General features: G+C 33.7%; 1 protein-coding gene across 1 annotated transcript in view; it reads left to right on the top strand.

Annotated features, from left to right (window-relative positions):
• Window positions 1–20970, top strand: part of LOC122810195 (neural-cadherin-like) — a 1307756-nt gene that overhangs the window by 612930 nt on the left and 673856 nt on the right. The window contains exons 13-14 of the mRNA XM_044081677.1: window positions 14688–14937; window positions 15130–15257. Of these exons, the coding sequence (XP_043937612.1) occupies window positions 14688–14937; window positions 15130–15257 (378 nt within the window). The remainder of the gene's footprint in view (window positions 1–14687; window positions 14938–15129; window positions 15258–20970) is intronic.

The raw sequence follows: 20970 nt of genomic DNA on the forward strand, positions 1-20970 counted from the left end.
GAGTAACATACACTTTTTTATTATTTTCTAAAAATTAATACATAGTCAAGAGAATTTTTTAATTATTCCTGTCAAGAAGTTTTCTACTGGAGATCTCAACATGAGCAACGTGAAGAACCCACACCAGGAGAGTGCAGTGAAGAAAGAACTACATCTTAAAGAAGAAAGAACTGTCACTAAAAATGGTCAAATTCGAAAACAAAATGGATATTATCAAACAAGAATGCAGTAAATGACTGGAACTTCTAAATGGAATAGTAAAAAAATAACCTGAACAGATTCTTGCCTTAGAGGAAACAGTGGCTGACCTAGATACTAGAGTGACAGAAAATGAACATCACAATGAATTTCATCTGAAACAAAACACCAGGCTGCTTGAGAAACTGGAAAACCTTGAAAGTAGATCAAGGAGGAATAACATAAGAATATATGGAGCTCCTGAGAATGAAGATGGTGCTAACATGATTCAATTCCTCAATACTTGGATTTCATCAGCACTAAACATGCCTGAATCCCTCTCTTTTGGAATTGATAGGGCTCATCGGTCCCTGGCAAATCCAGCTTCATCTCTGAGTTCATCTAACCCCAGATCTATAATAGTGAGATTTTTTGGTTTACCTTTAAAAACTCGAATCACAGTGGTTTGAGTGCTCATATCAGCGACTCGAAACCACGAAAGTGAAAACGTCGACAATCCTTAATGTTCGAAAAACAGCAAATCAAAAAGCAGATTTGCTGCTTTTCAAACATTAATGTCAAACAAAAAAAATGAAGTGTAAAGCAGGGGGCAAGCCCCCCTGCACCCTCCATGTGGGGAGCTGCACATCCCACACCTTCTTACTTTATTATTCTAACTCTGAGATCGCACTATAGTGGGGAAAGGAACCATTTCCCGATCCCCACTATAGTGCAATCTGCCCCAGAATGTTGAATGTGCAGTGAGCGAATTTCACTGTGCATTTGCTTATTGCCCATTCAAACCTTTTTCCATTCGGCATTTGCAAACTTTGCAAACTGCCTTTCAGAAAATTGCTGTTCGCCCTTGTGCAATACGCACATGTAAAGGAAAATCGATTTCTTTCCTCACAAGACAAGGACTTAGTGCTGAAATCAGCTTGGACTAATTCCCCTATCAAGATGGGTGAAAAAGTTATTTATTTTGACAATGACTACACATCTAAACTGTCACAAAGATGCCACAAGCGATGCCTTCCAACTAACACCGTTTATTTAAACTTTAAACGCAAAAATACACCACGTTTTTCATTCCGCTAAATTGCAGAACTTCTTCAGAAACAGTTCCCCACTCACATAGGCACTTGTATTTATAATTTCTTGAATACTTCATCCTAGAATGGCGCCAAAAATAAATCAATTAAAAATTTAAATATTTGAATTCATTAAAGGTATCTTAACCATAAAATACGATGCTCTAAATTACACTTTCGTACCATACATTATTCCAAACTTCTCAAACCAGTGAAAATGTTCGTGAAACTATTCCAGATTGAATCACAGGCACATAAATTGAATTAAATAAAATAAAATAAATGTATAAATAAAATCCCAACCATCCTAACCACAATATACAATGCTTTAAAGTGTATATACGTAACAGATTATTCTAAACTTCTCAGACACTGCACAGGTTCAAAAATTAAAATGCAAAAATATAATACGAAAGTTAAAATCTCAGACATTTATAATTTTAAAAATGCATACATATATATATGTGCATGTTGAAATATATATGTTTAAAATCATGCTATATATAAAAAATACGTTTTATTAAAAAATTATATGTAATGTATTTTATTAAAAAATATATATGTATACATATAAAATATATGAGTATGTCATTATATGTGTGTGTGTTTATACACATTAAATGTCCACATATATATGTGTGTATATACACTATATATACACACCCATATATATAGACACACACGAAGACACACAAGGTAAAAAGGTAATTTATGACGACTAGTTTATAAATTAATTTTAATTTATTTTGAATTTAATGTAAATAAATATATTATTATGAATTTACGAATTAATGATTTGCATGTGTGTGTGTGTCTTCGTGTGTGTCTATATATATGGGTGTGTATATATAGTGTATATACACACATATATATGTGGACATTTAATGTGTATAAACACACACACATATAATGACATACTCATATATTTTATATGTATACATATATATTTTTTAATAAAATACATTACATATAATTTTTTAATAAAACGTATTTTTTATATATATGCATGATTTTAAACATATATATTTCAACATGCACATATATATATGTATGCATTTTTAAAATTATAAATGTCTGAGATTTTAACTTTCGTATTATATTTTTGCATTTTAATTTTTGAACCTGTGCAGTGTCTGAGAAGTTTAGAATAATCTTTTACGTATATACACTTTAAAGCATTGTATATTGTGGTTAGGATGGTTGGGATTTTATTTATACATTTATTTTATTTTATTTAATTCAATTTATGTGCCTGTGATTCGATCTGGAATAGTTTCACGAACATTTTCACTGGTTTGAGAAGTTTGGAATAATGTATGGTACGAAAGTGTAATTTAGAGCATCGTATTTTATGGTTAAGATACCTTTAATGAATTCAAATATTTAAATTTTTAATTGATTTGTTTTTGGTGCCATTCTATGATGAAGTATTCAAGAAATTATAAATACAAGCGCCTATGTGAGTGGGGAACTGTTTCTGAAGAAGTTCTGCAATTTAGCGGAATGAAAAACGTGGTGTATTTTTGCATTTAAAGTTTAAATAAACAGTGTTAGTTGGAAGGCATCGCTTGTGGCATCTTTGTGACAGTTTGGTTCTTCTTCTTTTTTCGACTACACATCTAAAGTCATATCCAGAAGAAAAGACTGTGTTCCTCTAATTAAGGCCCTGAAAAAAGCCAATATTAAAGCTCAAATTCTTTTTCCTGCAAGAATAAAAATTGCCTTGCCAGAAGGAGTGAAGATCTTTGATTCCCTACAAGAACTAGTAGAATTTATCCAAAAGAAGAAAATACTGTTGGACATAAAAGAAATGGAATGGTCATCCCAGAGTTTGAAGAGACAGGCAACAGAAAATGGATGGTCTGTGAAGGAAGGAGCAAACAAAACTAAGAAACTAAAGGAAAAATGAACAAGTTCATTCTAATTTTCAATGCTTTGTTTTATGAATCATAATATATTTGATTCTGAAAAATCTCTGTACTATAAGGTAATGTGAATCATATTTATTATTAACTTCTCTTTTCCTTTCTATATCTATTTCTTCTAAATACATATAGTACTGAGTATTTAACTAACATTCTCTCTCTTTCTCTCTTCTTTCTTCCTATTCTTTTTTGTTACTAATGTTCCTTTTCTCTTTTTTCCCCATTATAAGTAATGCACATACTTTTCCCATTTAAATAATTGCAAATGATATACATCTTCTAATTCTTCAGCAATAGTATAATTTGCCTTAACACCAAAGTGCATTTTTTTAGTGGGTCAGTGGTGGGGTAACAATATGTTTCTGATTAGTGTTTCTAACTAGATGTTTTAGACTCTTTGTTTAGATACATATAAACATTAATACACTACATTAATGGGGTTGTATAGGTAGTTAAATATAGAGATACACACACACATACACACACACACACACACACACACACACACACACACACACACACACACACTAGGTTCTTTTTTTTTCTAAATAGCTGTTTTTATATGAAAGGGTTATTTTTTTCATGATGTTGCTGTTTTGTGAGGAAACTGGTGGTCTGTGTGACTGTTCTCATTGTGGAGATTCATGACATGCACTGACAAGGCAGCTTGAGTGTTTTTTTTTTTTTTTTTTTGCTTTCTGTAAATTCTAAAAGCTTCAAGACTTGAATTTCCTACTGAAAATGCTTTTTTCCTCACTAGAGACAACCTCTGTTGTGCATGAGCCTATTTATATAATTTTTAACAGGTTTATGAAGCTGCTGCTCTAGGAAACAACAGTGATGATATCATTTGACCTTTTGAACTTGTTAAATGGCTGCATTTAGAATTATTTTCTCTTGCAATTCTGTTATCCTTAACTTAGATACTTTAAATGGTAAATGATTAATTTTGATGGAAGTGTTTGACTCCTTTGAAAATACCTATGTTCTTTTATACATGCATACATTCTACAGATTCACTGATACTATTAGTAACTAAATGACATCAAGAGAACTAAGAGCTGCATTAAAAAAACTCATTATGCATATTAGCACTGGACTTATGTTACATAACTAAACCTTTAGTAACCAAACAGAGGGTTTTGAGCCCTTTTTTTTAATTTTATATTTTTGTTAATACATACGAGTAATACGTGTATAAATATAAAATATAGTAGTTATGTTGTAATAAGTGTTATATATATATATATATATATTCTGATGAAGTCTTGATAGATGAAAGCGCTTAACCGGATAGTTTTTGTATGTTTCTTCAATAAACTGTTTTAAGAAGAAAAGGAAGTGGCACTTATTTGCCTAGTATTTACTGTGGTATAGTGCTGGTGATTTTACGTTTTGGAACAGAGTTTTTTTTCTTGAATTTTATTTGTTGGACTGTTCCTTAGTTCGTATTTATATATATACATATATATATATATATATATATATATATATATATTCAACATATCCTTACATGAAAAATATTAGAAAGATTGACAAAATGGTTAAATCATCTGTTTCTTGAAAAGTCTTGGAAATATTGACAATCTTCTTAACCTTCAGCTTCTAATGTTTATACATACTATGATTTGATGTGTATTTCTGACATATCTACTTATTAGAGGTGCTATTATCATATGTGACATATTTATATAGCTTCAGTTATATTGAACACTCTCACTCTGATGTATATTTCATGGATTCAGATTTCTTTAGTTGCTTTCATAATGCTTTTTTTTTTTTTCGTTTTTATACTATAGTCTAAGCAGAGATGGATAATTTGTGTCTTTTGGTGTTGGAGAGGTGGTGGATGGATGGTTTAGTTACGTTTTTAACTAAACCAGAAACTTTATGTTTCATGTATGTGTTTGTAAATAGTTTTGGGTTTTTGAAAGTAGTGCTTAATACATGTTATGCATCCATGATAAGTAAGTTTTCAGTAGATTTCAAGTCAACAGGGAAGAAAGGTCTTTCAGTAAGTAACAACATACACATTATAATCAATGGCTTATAAATATTTATCATTAAATATTAATGGTTTGAACAATAATGTCAAAAGAGCTGGTTTGCTTAAATATATCAAACTGCATGAAGCCCAGATCATCTTTTTGCAGGAAACCCATCTATTAAAACAAAATCTGCAAAAATACTCATTTAACAGCTATACCATCTGGTTGATTCATGTTTTAAGACTAAGAGAAGGGGCATTCTTATTCTTTGGAAAAATGCTTATACTATGCCAAGAGTTATAGATACAATTTCAGATAAAGATGGGATGCTAAGCATGGTTATTTTGGAAATCAATAGGAAGTATTATACTTTGATCAATACATATTGGATACCAGGACTAAGTACTAAATATGTTGACAAATATCTGGACCTGATTACTTTAAATGCAAAAAGGGAAATTATAGCAACAGGTGATTTTAACTGCCTATTATCAGGCAACGGGGTCTATACTAAATAAATGAATGATCAAAATGTCGTGCACAACATGCTCGACACAGTGCAATTGAACATTCACCTAATCAAAAACTTAAAAGCCTGAAAATCACTTAAACAAAATATTTCATTTGGCCAACACTTTCCCTAAACTAACATGCAACACACACATATACAACTAATATATGTACACCCCCTACTCGCTCACATCATTTCACAGCTTTTAAACCTCAACACACTCTTCTACTTTTAAAAGAAGGTGGGGGGCTTCACCCCCTCACACCCCCCTAACTAAATATACCAATTCTGAGATCGGTCTACATTGGGGAAAGTGCAATTTCCTGGTAATCCCAAAGCAAATTATTTCACAAGGAAAGAATTGGCTTACCTAGTCATTCCAGACTGTTTAACGTGTTTACGTCACAAGCTACATTCCCTAACATGGCCAAGTAAAATTTTTCAAAACTCCTGTTTTCGGCATTTTCAGCTTCCGATTAGATGGACGTTCAATCAAAGTGTGTTGAGCATGTTGTGCTCGATATTTTGATCATTCATTCATCTAATATAGACCCCAGGCAATGATACTTCTACAAATGGTAAAATAAAACTAACATCTCAAGCCAAGAAGTTAATGATTTTACAAACCAGATGAACCTTAAGGATATACATCGTCTAAGAGAACATTATTCCTTATTCTGTACTCACTATTCATAAAGGTTTGGTACACAAACAAATATTGATAAGGTCTTTGTATCAAGTAATATATACTCTAAAATAAGTGATGTATCAATACTCACTTGTCCACTTTCAGACCATAATGCTATAAACTTTACATTAACTATGCATAGAGATTATTTAAGATTTCTACAGAGAATTCCTACTTACATAACTAAGTTAAAAGACTTTAGGAAATGGATAATGAAAGAAATAGACATGTTTATGGAAACAAATGATAATGGTGAAGTGCCTGATACTATACTATGGGACACCTTTAAAGTTTATATATATGGAAGAATAAAATCTTGGTACCTTAAAAAAGGAGAGAGTGGGACAAAGAACTTTTAGACTTACAAAAACACATAGACAAGATAAAAATGGATGCAAAACCAAATAACAAAGGAGCACATAATGACATTACTAAGTTAAATCAAAAATACTTAGAAGTTCTGAACCATAAGGTAGCCATAAACCTGGAAAAATTGAAATTACAATCTTGTGCTGTAAATCCCAAATATCTACATAAAATAGTGGTAAGATCCAAAAAAATAAACAGTCAAAATCTTATTAATGAGATTAAATATAAAAGTGAAGTTAAGAGTATATCTAACTTAAGAGGCATATTAGAAGTGTTCAAAAACTACTATAAAAATATAAATAATAACACACCATTTTTGGAGAAAGATAATGTAATAAATTATTTTATTCAAGAAAATATAACTACTAAGGTATCAATGCAACAACATAACATATTAAATCCTGCCACTTACTGGCAAATCTAAACCAAAGATTCACAAACTTTATTTACCTATTACTACACTCTCTCTTCTCACAAAAAACGTACTCAGCTCTGGGGACATCCACCCCAACCTAGGCCCCCTTCACACTCTCCACAGCCACATACCCCTCAAGCCTACATACATCTCACCCTCTCTACACACTGCTCAGCATCCCCAGCCCCACACACAAAACTTATTGTTCTCCAAGCACCTGTCTATATACTCACTAAATGTCCAGAGCCTAACAAACAAAATCACTGAATTGCACACCTGGATATCCCATACCACCCCACCCCCACATCCTTTCCCTATCTGAAACTTGGCTCAAGCCACATATCACTAATAGCAACATAGTCCCAACTGGCTATAATATCTTTTGATCTGACAGACTCCCAAAAAAAGGGGGTAGAGTAGCCATCTTCTACTCCAAAAGCCTCAACCTCTCTCCCTTGACCACACACTTACCTGACTTTCATCCAGCTGAACTCCTCACCCTAAACTGCCACCTTAATCCTCATAAGAAATTTGCTATTGCCTCCATCTACATCCCCCCTGTGAATAACTTGTCCATCCTAGAGAACATCCTTTTCTGGTTTTCCCACAATATACCATATGAAACCCTCATCTTAAGTGATGTCAACCTATACTAGTCCAAAACTTACAAGTGACTCTCCTCAAATCAGTATCAACCTACATGGTTTCCATCAACTGATATCTTCCCCTACCCACTTCCATAAAAACTCAACATCTGGCTCCATAATTGACTGGATTCTCACTAACTCCCCCATCACTGTCACAGCCCCATTACCTTACCTGACTCCCTTAGTGATCACCTCCCCAATGCTAGCCTGACACTCCACCCTACCTCCCAAACCTCACCTTTACAGAGACTGCTGAAAACTCTCTAACTTTAATATATCCCAATTTAACTCCATTCTTTCTAGTACAGACTGATCCACCCTTAAACAAGTCCTTCTCAATGACGCAGTCAGCATGTTCAATACCATCTTCTTGAATACCCTAAACTCTAGGAAGATTAGGATTAAATCAAATTATGCTCCCTGGATCTCCAAAGAACCTAGGTCCCTTATGTACAAAAGAGATAGCACTTGGAAAGCCTGGGTCAAAACAAAAGAACTACCCCTGTTACACAAATACAGACACCTAAGGAATCTTACAAAGAAATATACCAAGAATGAAAAAAATTCCTACTATAACTTTGCTCAGCTCAATAGCAAATACAACCTTCCTCAAACTTGCTGCAGAATCTATTGCCTACCCTGTATCTATTCTAATCAATAGATCTATTCAAGAATCCACAGTTCCTACCCTTTTGAAATCTTTGTTTACTATTCCTCTGCATAAAGGGGGAAACTCTACTGACCCATCTAACTACCGACCCATTGCCATCCTACCCCCCCTCTAAGATTCTTGAAAACTGCATTTACTCTCAGCTTCTTAACTACCTCCTTCAACATAACCTTCTCACTGACACTCAGCATTGCTTCCATCCTAACCACAGCACAACTACTGCGCTCCTATCTTTCACTCATACCATTGCTGAGGCCCAAGATAACAATACACTCACACCCTGCCTCTTCTTAGACCTCTCCAAAGCTTTTGATACAGTCTCCCACCCCCTACTGCTATCTAAACTGGCTAATCTCAACCTATTCTCTGCCTCCCTTGCTTGGTTCTCTAGTTACCTATCCGGTAGACAGAAATCTGTTAAATGGCTCACATCCTTCTCTTCTTTCATTCCTGTCCCAACTGGAGTACCACAAGATTCCATCTTGGGCCCCCTCCTATTTAATGTCTTCACCAATATATATACATATATATATATATATATATATATATATATATATATATATATATATATATATATATACATACATCTTGTAGACAATCCTGCCTCATCCAATATGCTGATGACCCAACTCTTATCTCTATTTCTGACAATATCTCTGAACTCCATACCCTAACCCAAAGCACCTTTCTATCCACCGAACAGTGGTTGTCTGATAATCTACTCATTCTTAACCCTAAGAAGACTAAACTATTGGTCTTTCTCTCCCATTCTCTTACTCACCATAAATCCACATTTACTATTACATCCTCTAACAATACAATAATCCAACCTGAAACCCACACAAAACTCCTTGGGATTATCATTGAGGATTAACTCAAATTCAACCTTCACATACTCCAGTGTATAAAAATGACACATCGGAGACTAGGTTTACTGTATCATAACAAAAGATTTCTTACCATAATGCCAGACTCCCCCTTGCACAGGCACTTCTTCTCCCCTCCCTACTATATGCTGCCCAAGTTCTTACTAACATTCAGGCCACAACCTTGAACAAACTGCAACAGACGTACCATAAGATAGCTAGATTTATCACTAACTCCCCATACAATACACATCACTGCCTCGCCCTAGACTCTTTTCAGTGGCTTGAACTACCTCAACAACTTCTGCTAACACAATTTCAAATGCTACACTCCATTTTTTACAAACCCTTATCCTGCCCAGCCCTCTCTTCCTTTGTCTCTATTTATTCTCCACCTCGGACCCTCCATACCTCTAATCAGCAACTACTAGATACCTACCAACCCAAGAAAACAGTTGGCAAATTTCTATATAAATCCTCTGTTGCCCATGCTTGGAACATACCTCCCCTAAACATATGTTCCATCACCCAACCTTCACACTTTAAAAATGAATTCAAACGTCTTCTACTTAATTCAAAAACTTGTCCTTGTCAGGATCCAGTCTAAGCTCCCCATATGCCTTAGACACATGCATATAACCCATCCCATTTTATCTTGATCCTTACTGCGCCAATATTTACTTAATTCAATCAATCATGTAGCTGGACAGAATTCTTATTGTAAATATGTATTATATCAGTTCTTTGTAAATACTTTAGGTGTACCTCTGTTGTGCATGCATTCTATTTTGTGTGCTACTTGCTATATAACAAGTTTTTTGTAATATCTTGGCTACTGTAAACTGTTTAGTGAATTGGAGCTTTTCTCCACGGGTCTCCACTGAAAATGGGTCTCAAACCCAGTTGGACCAACCCGGTTAACAAATGTCAATAAATAAATAAATAACACTAACAGAAGTGAAAGAGCAAATAAAAAATTTAAAAGATAATAAATCTCCAGGACTGGATGGAACAATTCCTGAACTATATAAGATTTTTCCTGAATATATAATAAAGAATATGATGAGTGCCTTTACCATGGCTAATCAAAAATGTATAACACCCCCATCGTGGAATTATTCAATTATCTCCCCATATTAAAACAAGGTAAGGACCCCAAATCTTGTGATTCATATATGCCAATTTCATTACTAAACACTGATTATAAGATTTTCATGACAATATTAGCTAATAGGATAAATAAAATATTACCTAATCTACTACATAATGATCAGACAGGCTTCATTCTTCATAGAAAAGTAAAAGATAACATTATTAAATTACTATCATTAATAGACATAGCATGCAAATACAAAAAACAACTAACTATTATCAGCCTAGACATAGAAAAGACTTTTGATTCTATTAGTTGGTCTTATCTACAAAGAATCCTGATTGGTTTTGAATTCTCCCCAGATTTTGTCAACATATTAATGAAAATGTATAGTAGGGCACAAGCTTATGTGAAAATCGGATCATGTCTATCCTCACCACTAGAAATCCTCAAGGGAACTAGACAAGGTTGTCCTTTGTCACCGTTATTGTTTGCTTTTTCAATGGAACCTTTCACTACATATATTAGAAACAAGCAAAATACAAAAGGCTTTCAAGTTAATAAGGACTATTGTCCTAAGATACAATTATTTTCTGATGATATGTTGTTAACGTTGGATGATATTGATTGTTCTTTGCATGATGTTATAAATACCTTAAGCAAGTTTGAAAGAATTTCAGGGCTTAAATTTAATCATAATAAATCCAAAACATTACTAATTAACAAAAAGATCAATGAAAACCTAAGGGAGAATAGCCTGTTTAATTGGGGGAATGATGTATTAGAATATCTGGGTATCAGTATAAAGAATGCATGGAAAGAGTCTGTTAAACAAAACTACAATAATTTAATAACCACCATTTTTGATCTAATCAAAAGATGGAATAACATGATCTTCACAATGGAAGACAGGCTCTCTTTATTTAAAATGATAATTTTACATAAAATTTTGTTTTATATACAGTCATTGATACTACCCCCTCTCAAAAACTTATTTAAAATATTAGATTCTATGCTACTTAAATTTTTATGGTTCCCCTTAAAACCTAGGATTGCATGTAAATGGCACATTACAGCTTGGAACAGTAATGGGATAGCATTCCCTAGCTTAGATCTTTATTCCAAATCAGTTATAATTAATATAATATTACATTGGTTCAGACCTACCTATATATCTGGCTGGAAAATAATATATGAGATTCATATAACTGATGTCATAATTGTAGAAAATCAATTTAAGGAACAATATGGAATAAGTAGAGTTCACTGGCTTTTACATGAATTTTGTTTAATTAATAAGAAGTTTGATCATTTTTCTTATGACATTAATCAAATATTTAATAACTTTAAAAATATAATTGATTGTAATTACATCATTAAACAATTCATATTTCTTATATTCCCTATAACATACTCCCCTCATTGCCTAGACTCTTTCAACATCAATGCAATGAAAAATTAAAGGAAAATAACTTGATATTTTGGCATTGGTTTATTGAAAATAAGAGTATTAAACAACTAAACTCTCTTTTATGTAGTTTTGATAATAGTCAAGACAGTTGATTGTTTATTCACTCATTACAGCAGTTTCTAGAAAACAAAATGAGAGTATAAATCAACCTGGAGAATGATTCTATGCCTAGTTTGATACAGCTTTTTATTAGGTGTCTTGAAAAGAAAGATGATCAAAAAGTAAGTATCTCACCTATCTATAAGATACTAAGAAAAGACACTCTAAAGTTTGACTCAGATTTTTGGAATTACTATGTAAAGATTAATGGAAAACAAATATTTGATGAATCCAAAAAAATGTTATTGAAATCTACTTATGGTACCTCTTCTTCATTATATTAGAGATTGGATACATGGAAATTTATGAATATAAGTTTCTATACTCCACATAAAATACATTTTGTACTCAAAAACAGTGAAAATAAATGTTGGAAATGTGATGAATTACTAGAGGCCAACTGGGTTCACATGTTCATTGAATGTAGAACTGTTGTTCAGTACTGGAAAGACTTCAAATATTTTGTAAATACTTTATGGTCTGATAACTGTCATATTTCTAACTCATTAATCCTATTCAATTTTCCTATACCTTATGTAATATATAAATCTCAGATTCTGTTACTCTGGTCAATTCTTGCAATTGCCAGAAAAGTTATTACTTTTAAATGGAAAAGTGAATAAAATTTGATGTTTAAAGATTTTATTAATTTAGCAAAAGTTGTTTGTAAAAAAGAACTGCAAACCATTTGTTAGAGAACCCATAACATTACTCATAAAAAATAGCATGGCAAAAATTGGAAAACCTTTTGAACAAATACTGATAACTTCTCATGGATAAAATGATTGTTTATCATGGATGAATGTAAATATTGTAAATAGTTTTGTTATTGTTTTATTGTATTTGTTATATGTACATTTGCGTATATTTATAATGAAAACAAAGTAAAAATGTTTTTGAAAAAAATAAATTACACCATCACATACTTTCTGTACAATTCTACTCTTTGCTATGAAATGAGTTTTCAATCAAATGGTTTAACCATAAGGGATTGAAAGAAATGAGCATTCAGTGAAATGACATAGATCCATTTTATAGCCATGCTACACCCTAACTGTCAAGGTGTAAGTCTGCAATAATATAATGCCATGAATGCATAACCTTTGAAAATATCTGGATGGAAGATGACTTTATGATGATTATAGGCTAAAGCTAAATGCCTACCATCTCAGAACGTAAATAAAAAAGGAACTGGTGCTGAACTGTTATGTAGTGCTGGGACACGATTATAAATGGAACTGCAGAATACTAAATCAGAGTTTGACAGAAGGTTTACGTTTAATGAAAGCATAGAAAATTTAATACCAAAGTTCCAGGCAGTTATAAAATTATAACTATGCACAGCAATCAGTTAAATAAAATTGGGAGGAGAAACTGTTTTACATTCAAATACACATCAAAACATATAATTATGATATATACATGACTAAATATAAAATATAGACTGCAAAAAAGTGCAAATGCCTATTTTATAAGTGAAATAAAGAACTTGGGGTGTGCATGGTATATACCCACCTGCCTTACTGGCTTTATGCATACATATACATGTACATACCTATACATATCTATAAGCGTGTGTGTGTGTGTGTGTATGTGTGTGTGTGTGTGTGTGTGTGTGTGTGTGTGTGTGTGTGTGTGTGTGTGTGTGTGTGTGTGTGTGTGTATTTTTTAAACGTACATATGAAAATGTGATATAGAATATAGGGAACATATGATTACCACATGATATGCAGCTTCCTGTAGCTGCTTCATTAGTGTACTCTATATTATATGTCACATGTTCAGGTGCAGTTCTAATATATACACACATGTACATACACAGAAATACTTTTGTAGAAGAAATTAGTTTTCTCTGACTAATGACCAGGTTAACCACATCTTCCACGTCTCTGTGTTGTGTACTCACCATCTTGACAAGTGCACAGATAGCACATGTATACTCTGAAAATGAAAATTTGATAGCTGGGAGGTTCACAGAAAAGAGGTGTATGGAAAATAATTCAATAATGTATGGGGCAGGTTTAAGGCACTTATGCAAACTGCAGAAAACACCTGTTAAATTGGTTTCTTAACTTTTGCAATTCATAGGGAAGTTCATATAATATGAGGGTCAAAGAGCCTTTTACTCGCAGTCAAATTCTGTGTTTCCAAGATAGAAAAGTGCTGCAGTGTGATTCATGAAATGGTTTTCACTACTGTATGTGACAGTACTCTGTTAAATGAATCTTGTTCTTCCAGTTTGATAAAACTGAGATTAGATATGCAATTTGCCGATTTACCTTATAATGTGGGATTTGTCCAAAGAGTGCCATACATTTATAATGTTTTTTGTAAAAGCTAAATATCTCTCAGGGTTCTTGGCAGATAATATCCATGAAAATTATCTTTGATCATGATTCCAAGAAGCTGGTTAATAACACAAGGGCTTTTAACAGATGTGTCATCTCCTTAATTTCATCATTTTAGCTGAATGAGTTTTCATAACGAATTTGTAAAAAGAATATGTGCTTTACCACCTCATTAATGTTCACATTAAGGTGTGCATTTTCTTTGCTTCTTTTCAAAGTGTAAGCCTGGTAAATTTTACAGATTTCCAGTATAGAGATAATAGAAGAATGTTGTTTCATGCTAATGTGAGCCATGCTACAAACTGATGACACCACTTTCTGTATCCTAGATGATTAGGGCATTTTCACCTCTTGGTGATCCTCGTGTGACATATCACCTGGAGGAAGGGTTGGTGCCAGAAACCAACATCCCTGTACGTTTTTATCTCATGCCGAATCGGGAAGATGGATCCGCCGCAGTCCTAGTAGCTGAAGCATTAGACTTTGAAACAACCAAAACTTTTATTCTGAGGGTTCGGGCACAGAATATTGCAGCCATGCCAATGGCATCATTTACAACAGTTTATATAAACATAACAGGTAAATAATTTTGCAGTTCAAACAAATAAGTGCTTATTAATGGTTTGTTTTGAATGAAATGACTGGATGTTCTAGGCAACTCTGCTTTCCTGTTTCTGCAGGTTAAATGTAAAGCTACATTTTTCTTTTCCTAAAGCTTCTCAGTCCTACTCTTTATCAAGATCTCATAATACTGTTGTATTTTTATTTCAGATGTCAATGACAATGTACCTTTTTTCACTTCATCTGTCTATGAGGCATTGCTAGCAGAAGGATCTGATATTGGGACATTTGTACTTCAGGTATCAGCAACTGATCTTGACACTGACCAGAATGGAAAGGTAAGTGCATAAAGCTGGAGGGAAATTCAGTGTAGTCATATGATATCTCATTGAAAGTAGAACCATAATGAATGTCAGGATTCACACTGTAGCATTTAATCCATTTCTGCTCAGAACCCTAATTTCATGTACCTGATCCAGCAGCACAAAGGCAGTAATACCAGATCATCACACAATACCATATCAGAACTCTAACTCTGCTTTTGCAACACTTTGTTACCACAGGGAGTATGTCTGTATTCACTGTATAGTTTATTCACACAATAAAAAGGTATGATAGCATTCACCAAGATAGTGCAAGGAGGAAGCGACCATGGGTTAATCCAAAGGGCCAGGTATTCCAGCTCAGGGAAGGGGACTTGGAAGCTGGGGGGGGGGGGGTTGTGGCCAGGACTGCTGTATTACAAAATGCAGAGGGGGATCACAATAGGAATAGAATGCAAGACACTCCATTAGACTTATGAAGTAGATTTCCCAAAAGAAAGTTGTCACCAGAAAGACACGAAGAGAGCAAACCAGAATATAGAACACACAAGAATCCAGGCACCAGAACGAAGAACCAACCATTTAATAAGATTAAAAACACTTACACACCAAGAAAATAATAAATGATTTTGAGCAGGTATTTTAAAAGGATTTCTTACCTGTCGTGTTACTTGATGAAGTTTTAACATTGTTTAGAATGAAAGCACATATCGTCTCATTTATTATTTTCTTGGTGTGTAAGTGTTTTTAATCTTATTAAATGGTTGGTTCTTCATTCCGGTGCCTTGATTCTTGTGTGTTCTGTATCCTTATGAAGTAGAATATTGGAGGTTGTATTCACTCCCCCCAAAAAAGACATTTTTTTTAACAAAGGGATGACTTGAACAAGGAGATATTATATTGTTGAATAAAATCAAATTCAAGTTGCGGGGTACTTGGAAACAAGGACAAATAGTTGTTTGAGTCTAATCATTTAAGAAGAGCCTACTACAATTGCTCATGTCACAACTGCTCAAGGACTGCAGACTCAAGCCAGGAACTTGAATGTTTTGCAGCTCACACAGGCTGCAGCTTATGCTTAAACTCAGATATGTATTTGGGTAAGGAGAAGCAACTATGCAGAGAGTTTAGCTACAACACTTTGCCCAAACATCTATTTGAGTTCAAATGAGGTAAGTGTGACAGCCACGGGGAGGCATTGGATGGGTGTGAGTGTTGATTACGTTTTAGGCAACACAGTGGAATTTAGATTTAGGGTGCATGAGAGAACGTTAGTGTTAAAGAACAATTGGGAACTTTAAGTTTAAGGAGCAGAAGAGGAGCTTTAGGTTAAGGGAGTGAATAGAGAATTTAGGTTTAGGGAGTGCAGATATAATTTTAGGTATAGGGAGAGGTCGAGTTTTAGTGTTAGGGAATAACTTCGGTATTTAAGTTTAGGGAGAGGAATGGGAGTTCTAGGTTCAGGGAGCAACTGGGGAAGTTAAGTTTAGGAAGGGCAATTTTAGGGTTGGGAGTGATTGTGAACTTTATGATTAGAGATCAGAGAAGGGTAGTGTTTAGGTTTAGAGAGCATAAGGAGATTTTTGTGGTTAGGGAGAAGGGATTCAGGTTAGGGTTGGGCACTGGGTGGGAGTTTGGGGGTTTAGCAGTAGGGCTCTTCTACTACTATGCAATGTTCTAGGGTTGGGTGATGGGAGAGCCAGGTAATTCAGTAGGATTGGGCCAGTGGAGGTTAGGACTAGGGCACTTGCCATTTAGAACAAATGATGGTAAGCAAGTGTGTTACGAACTAATAGCATATGGGTACTTGTAGGAGAGGACATGGCATTTAGGATAAATTGCAGTAATCAAGTGTGTCACAAACTAATGGTATGTGGGTGCTTGTGGTAGGCACATGCCTCTCCCTAAACTTAAAAGCCCCCAATTGTTCCTTAACGCTAAAACTCAACTCCTCCTCCTCCATACATCTAAAGTTACTGGTTGTTCCCAATGTATATATGTATGTTGGGACATGGATAAAAATAATTTTTATACCAACCTTTTTAGGTATGGCATAGTGAAAAGGAGATGTAGAAATAGAGAATATGGGTGACTTTAGTTTTGCCATGGATCTGTTGTGGGAACATCACTTTGAAGAATTAGAATATAATACAAGAACAAGGGATAGTTTGCTGAAAACAATGCAAGAATATGAGCTAGGAAAATTTGCATAAAAGACTGCATGGAGTTAGGAAGAAATGTACTTTTATTCACAAAAGTTTAGACTTACTTTAGTTTATATTAGAGAGCTGGAGTGGCTTCTGGAGAGAGGAGTAAAATAGAAATGGGTTAGATTCATTAAAAGGTAAGGACTGAGCCATTTCAGATCAAATACATGTCCTGCTTCAACTCACACGCCTTCAAAATGGCTGAACCACTTTTGGGTAGTGATGGCAGGCTGTAAATGGCATGAGGTGGAGCAACATGAAGTGTTGAAGAACATGGTGGCCTAGAATTTACAGGAAAACTAGAGAGCTAGATAAATTCAAGATAAGGTCTAGTAGGATGAGCTTTCATCAAACTGTAATCAAGCACATCATAATATTCACAGATAATCAGGGAGACAATATGTCTGCAGATGGCAAATAGGAAGGGACTTGACAGGTTAAAGAGAATTGTCAAAAGCAAAACACTTTATCTGATATCTGCAGGGAGGAGCAGACCAAAGAATGACTTTTTGACAATAACGCATTTATTTACAGCTTGTGTCTTTACAATGAAAAACTTGGAATACCGAAACAGGTAACTGCAAAAACAGAAATGCAGGCAAGAGGGCTTGAGGCACGCACACAGTAGTAGTTTCCAAAGTTTATTTTTCAGACTTTACTCCAAACAAATGATAAAAACAATAAAAAACAGTAACCATAAACGCTTTTCATCTCACCTCTTAGTGAGACTTCATCAGACAGTTGCAACAAGAATGTTTCAAACAGTAAATACAAATTCAAACCACATCAGTTTCCTCCAAGCAAAAGACAAGCCCGCCCCCAAGGTAAGCAGGAAATAACAATTAACCCATTGTATGCTTCTTTAAAAATCTGGCTTCTTTAAAACAAGTATGTGTGCAGTAAATATATTTGTATATGTATAAATATAAATATAGCTCATCAGTTCGAAAACACTCTTAAAAGATCTTTTCAAGGTATATTCAGAAATATTTAAAAACCATGCTAACATTAAAACCAGTAGTTAAGATAATAAAAAGTGAGAAGTCAAGAATGAAGTGTAAAACTCAAAATAGTATAAAATAAAATACTTTACCACTGTGTGAAAAAGTATTAAAATCTTAAATAACTTTCAGTACTAGTTAATAATGAAAGTTCTAAAAAGTAGGATGAAAAATATAATAAAACACTTATATTAGCCCCATGTTGTCTGAATTTAAAACCGTCAAGCTGAAAAGCTATAAAGACTGGAGCAAAGAAAACAATCCTGTAAAGGACGTCCAGTGAATATAACAGGTGGAATAAGAGTGTACACATTCACATAAACAACTCTAAATGCAGATACATTCATGTATAGATAATAACTAAGTGAATGTGAAAAATCATGTGTATGTATAAACATATATATATATATACATAACTAAGCAAATAAATACATTTTTGACTATTTAGATAAATATTTAACATGTCACAATCCCAATGCAGAGCGGTCACAAACAGAGGCGGGGTATCACGTAAATGAAGATAATAAGAAACCAAACAAAAAGCCGGTACCCCTGATGGCAATGAAACGATGAAAATCCAATAGTCCAGTAAAAGACACGCAGATGCTCTCCTTATAAAATACGAATATGTTTTATTCATAAAAATGAGTAAGCGCTTTCGCCATAAGGCTTTCTCAAACTCTTAAACATTAACAGACTGTTTAAAAATCTTTATAAAACATGAAAACAACTCTCATTGGTCAGCATGACAAGTGGGAAGTTTAAATTCTTAAAGCCATAGTACATATATAGTGTTCTAAACAATGTCGCTTAGGTACTCATCATAGAATCATCAGCAATGCATAGATCAAAAGTACAACAATATATACGAGGCTATTTAATGCCCCATAAATTCCCATCTGCAAAACAAGTAAGTGTTGTAATCCGCAATTAATAAAAACAAAACATTAAATATATTATAAAATAGTTTCAAGAACTTCATTGCAAATTGCACATAGCGATCTAGGCATAAATCTACGATCGCAAGTAAACTTGATGGTGTGTTATTCAATATCAGCGTCTCAACCTATTTACAAGACGTCAAATAGATTTTAAAATGTTTCTAAAAACTTCTCGGCAAATTACACATAGCGATCTAGGCATAAATCTAAGATCGCAAGTAAGCCTGATGGTATGCTGACTAATGTCAGCGTCTCAATCTATTCACAAGGTTGCTGAAAAACGTAGCTATTAAAAAATAGCTGAAATAGTGCACTATCGTCGCTACTTGAGTAACTGTTTACAAAGCACTTGCTGACGTCTAGAAGATGCGTTTTCAGCACAGTCAATCCAGTATTCCTTGTAAGCACCAAAAATAAGCAAAATCAAAAAATAAACTAAAAACAAAAGTCTCACAATCATGTAGAGGGGCAAAAGCCCTATCCTACCTTCCTCTCTGTTAGTAGATAGGTTAAATCATATAAACTCATGTAGCGTTATATATATTATAAAAGTAAGCGTTCCATGGAATAATCCAAGACGCTATATACGGAGCAAAACCTACCTCAATAGTAGCAGTATTAATGGCTGTTACGTTCACTCTATAGAGCATAGTTTTCATCTGTACCTCATTCATATTGTCACGTTAAATCAGCAGGTTAAACTAAAGGCACAGGTAACTGCAAAAACAGAAATGCAGGCAAGAGGGCTTGAGGCACGCACACAGTAGTAGTTTCCAAAGTTTATTTTTCAGACTTTACTCCAAACAAATGATAAAAACAATAAAAAACAGTAACCATAAACGCTTTTCATCTCACCTCTTAGTGAGACTTCATCAGACAGTTGCAACAAGAATGTTTCAAACAGTAAATACAAATTCAAACCACATCAGTTTCCTCCAAGCAAAAGACAAGCCCGCCCCCAAGGTAAGCAGGAAATAACAATTAACCCATTGTATGCTTCTTTAAAAATCTGGCTTCTTTAAAACAAGTATGTGTGCAGTAAATATATTTGTATATGTATAAATATAAATATAGCTCATCAGTTCGAAAACACTCTTAAAAGATCTTTTCAAGGTATATTCAGAAATATTTAAAAACCATGCTAACATTAAAACCAGTAGTTAAGATAATAAAAGTGAGAAGTCAAGAATGAAGTGTAAAACTCAAAATAGTATAAAATAAAATACTTTACCACTGTGTGAAAAAGTATTAAAATCTTAAATAACTTTCAGTACTAGTTAATAATGAAAGTTCTAAAAAGTAGGATGAAAAATATAATAAAACACTTATATTAGCCCCATGTTGTCTGAATTTAAAACCGTCAAGCTGAAAAGCTATAAAGACTGGAGCAAAGAAAACAATCCTGTAAAGGACGTCCAGTGAATATAACAGGTGGAATAAGAGTGTACACATTCACATAAACAACTCTAAATGCAGATACATTCATGTATAGATAATAACTAAGTGAATGTGAAAAATCATGTGTATGTATAAACATATATATATATATACATAACTAAGCAAATAAATACATTTTTGA

Source organism: Protopterus annectens, chromosome 8.part1 (assembly GCF_019279795.1).
Source record: "Protopterus annectens isolate FY-2018-M chromosome 8.part1, PAN1.0, whole genome shotgun sequence".
Lineage (NCBI taxonomy): Eukaryota > Metazoa > Chordata > Ceratodontiformes > Protopteridae > Protopterus > Protopterus annectens.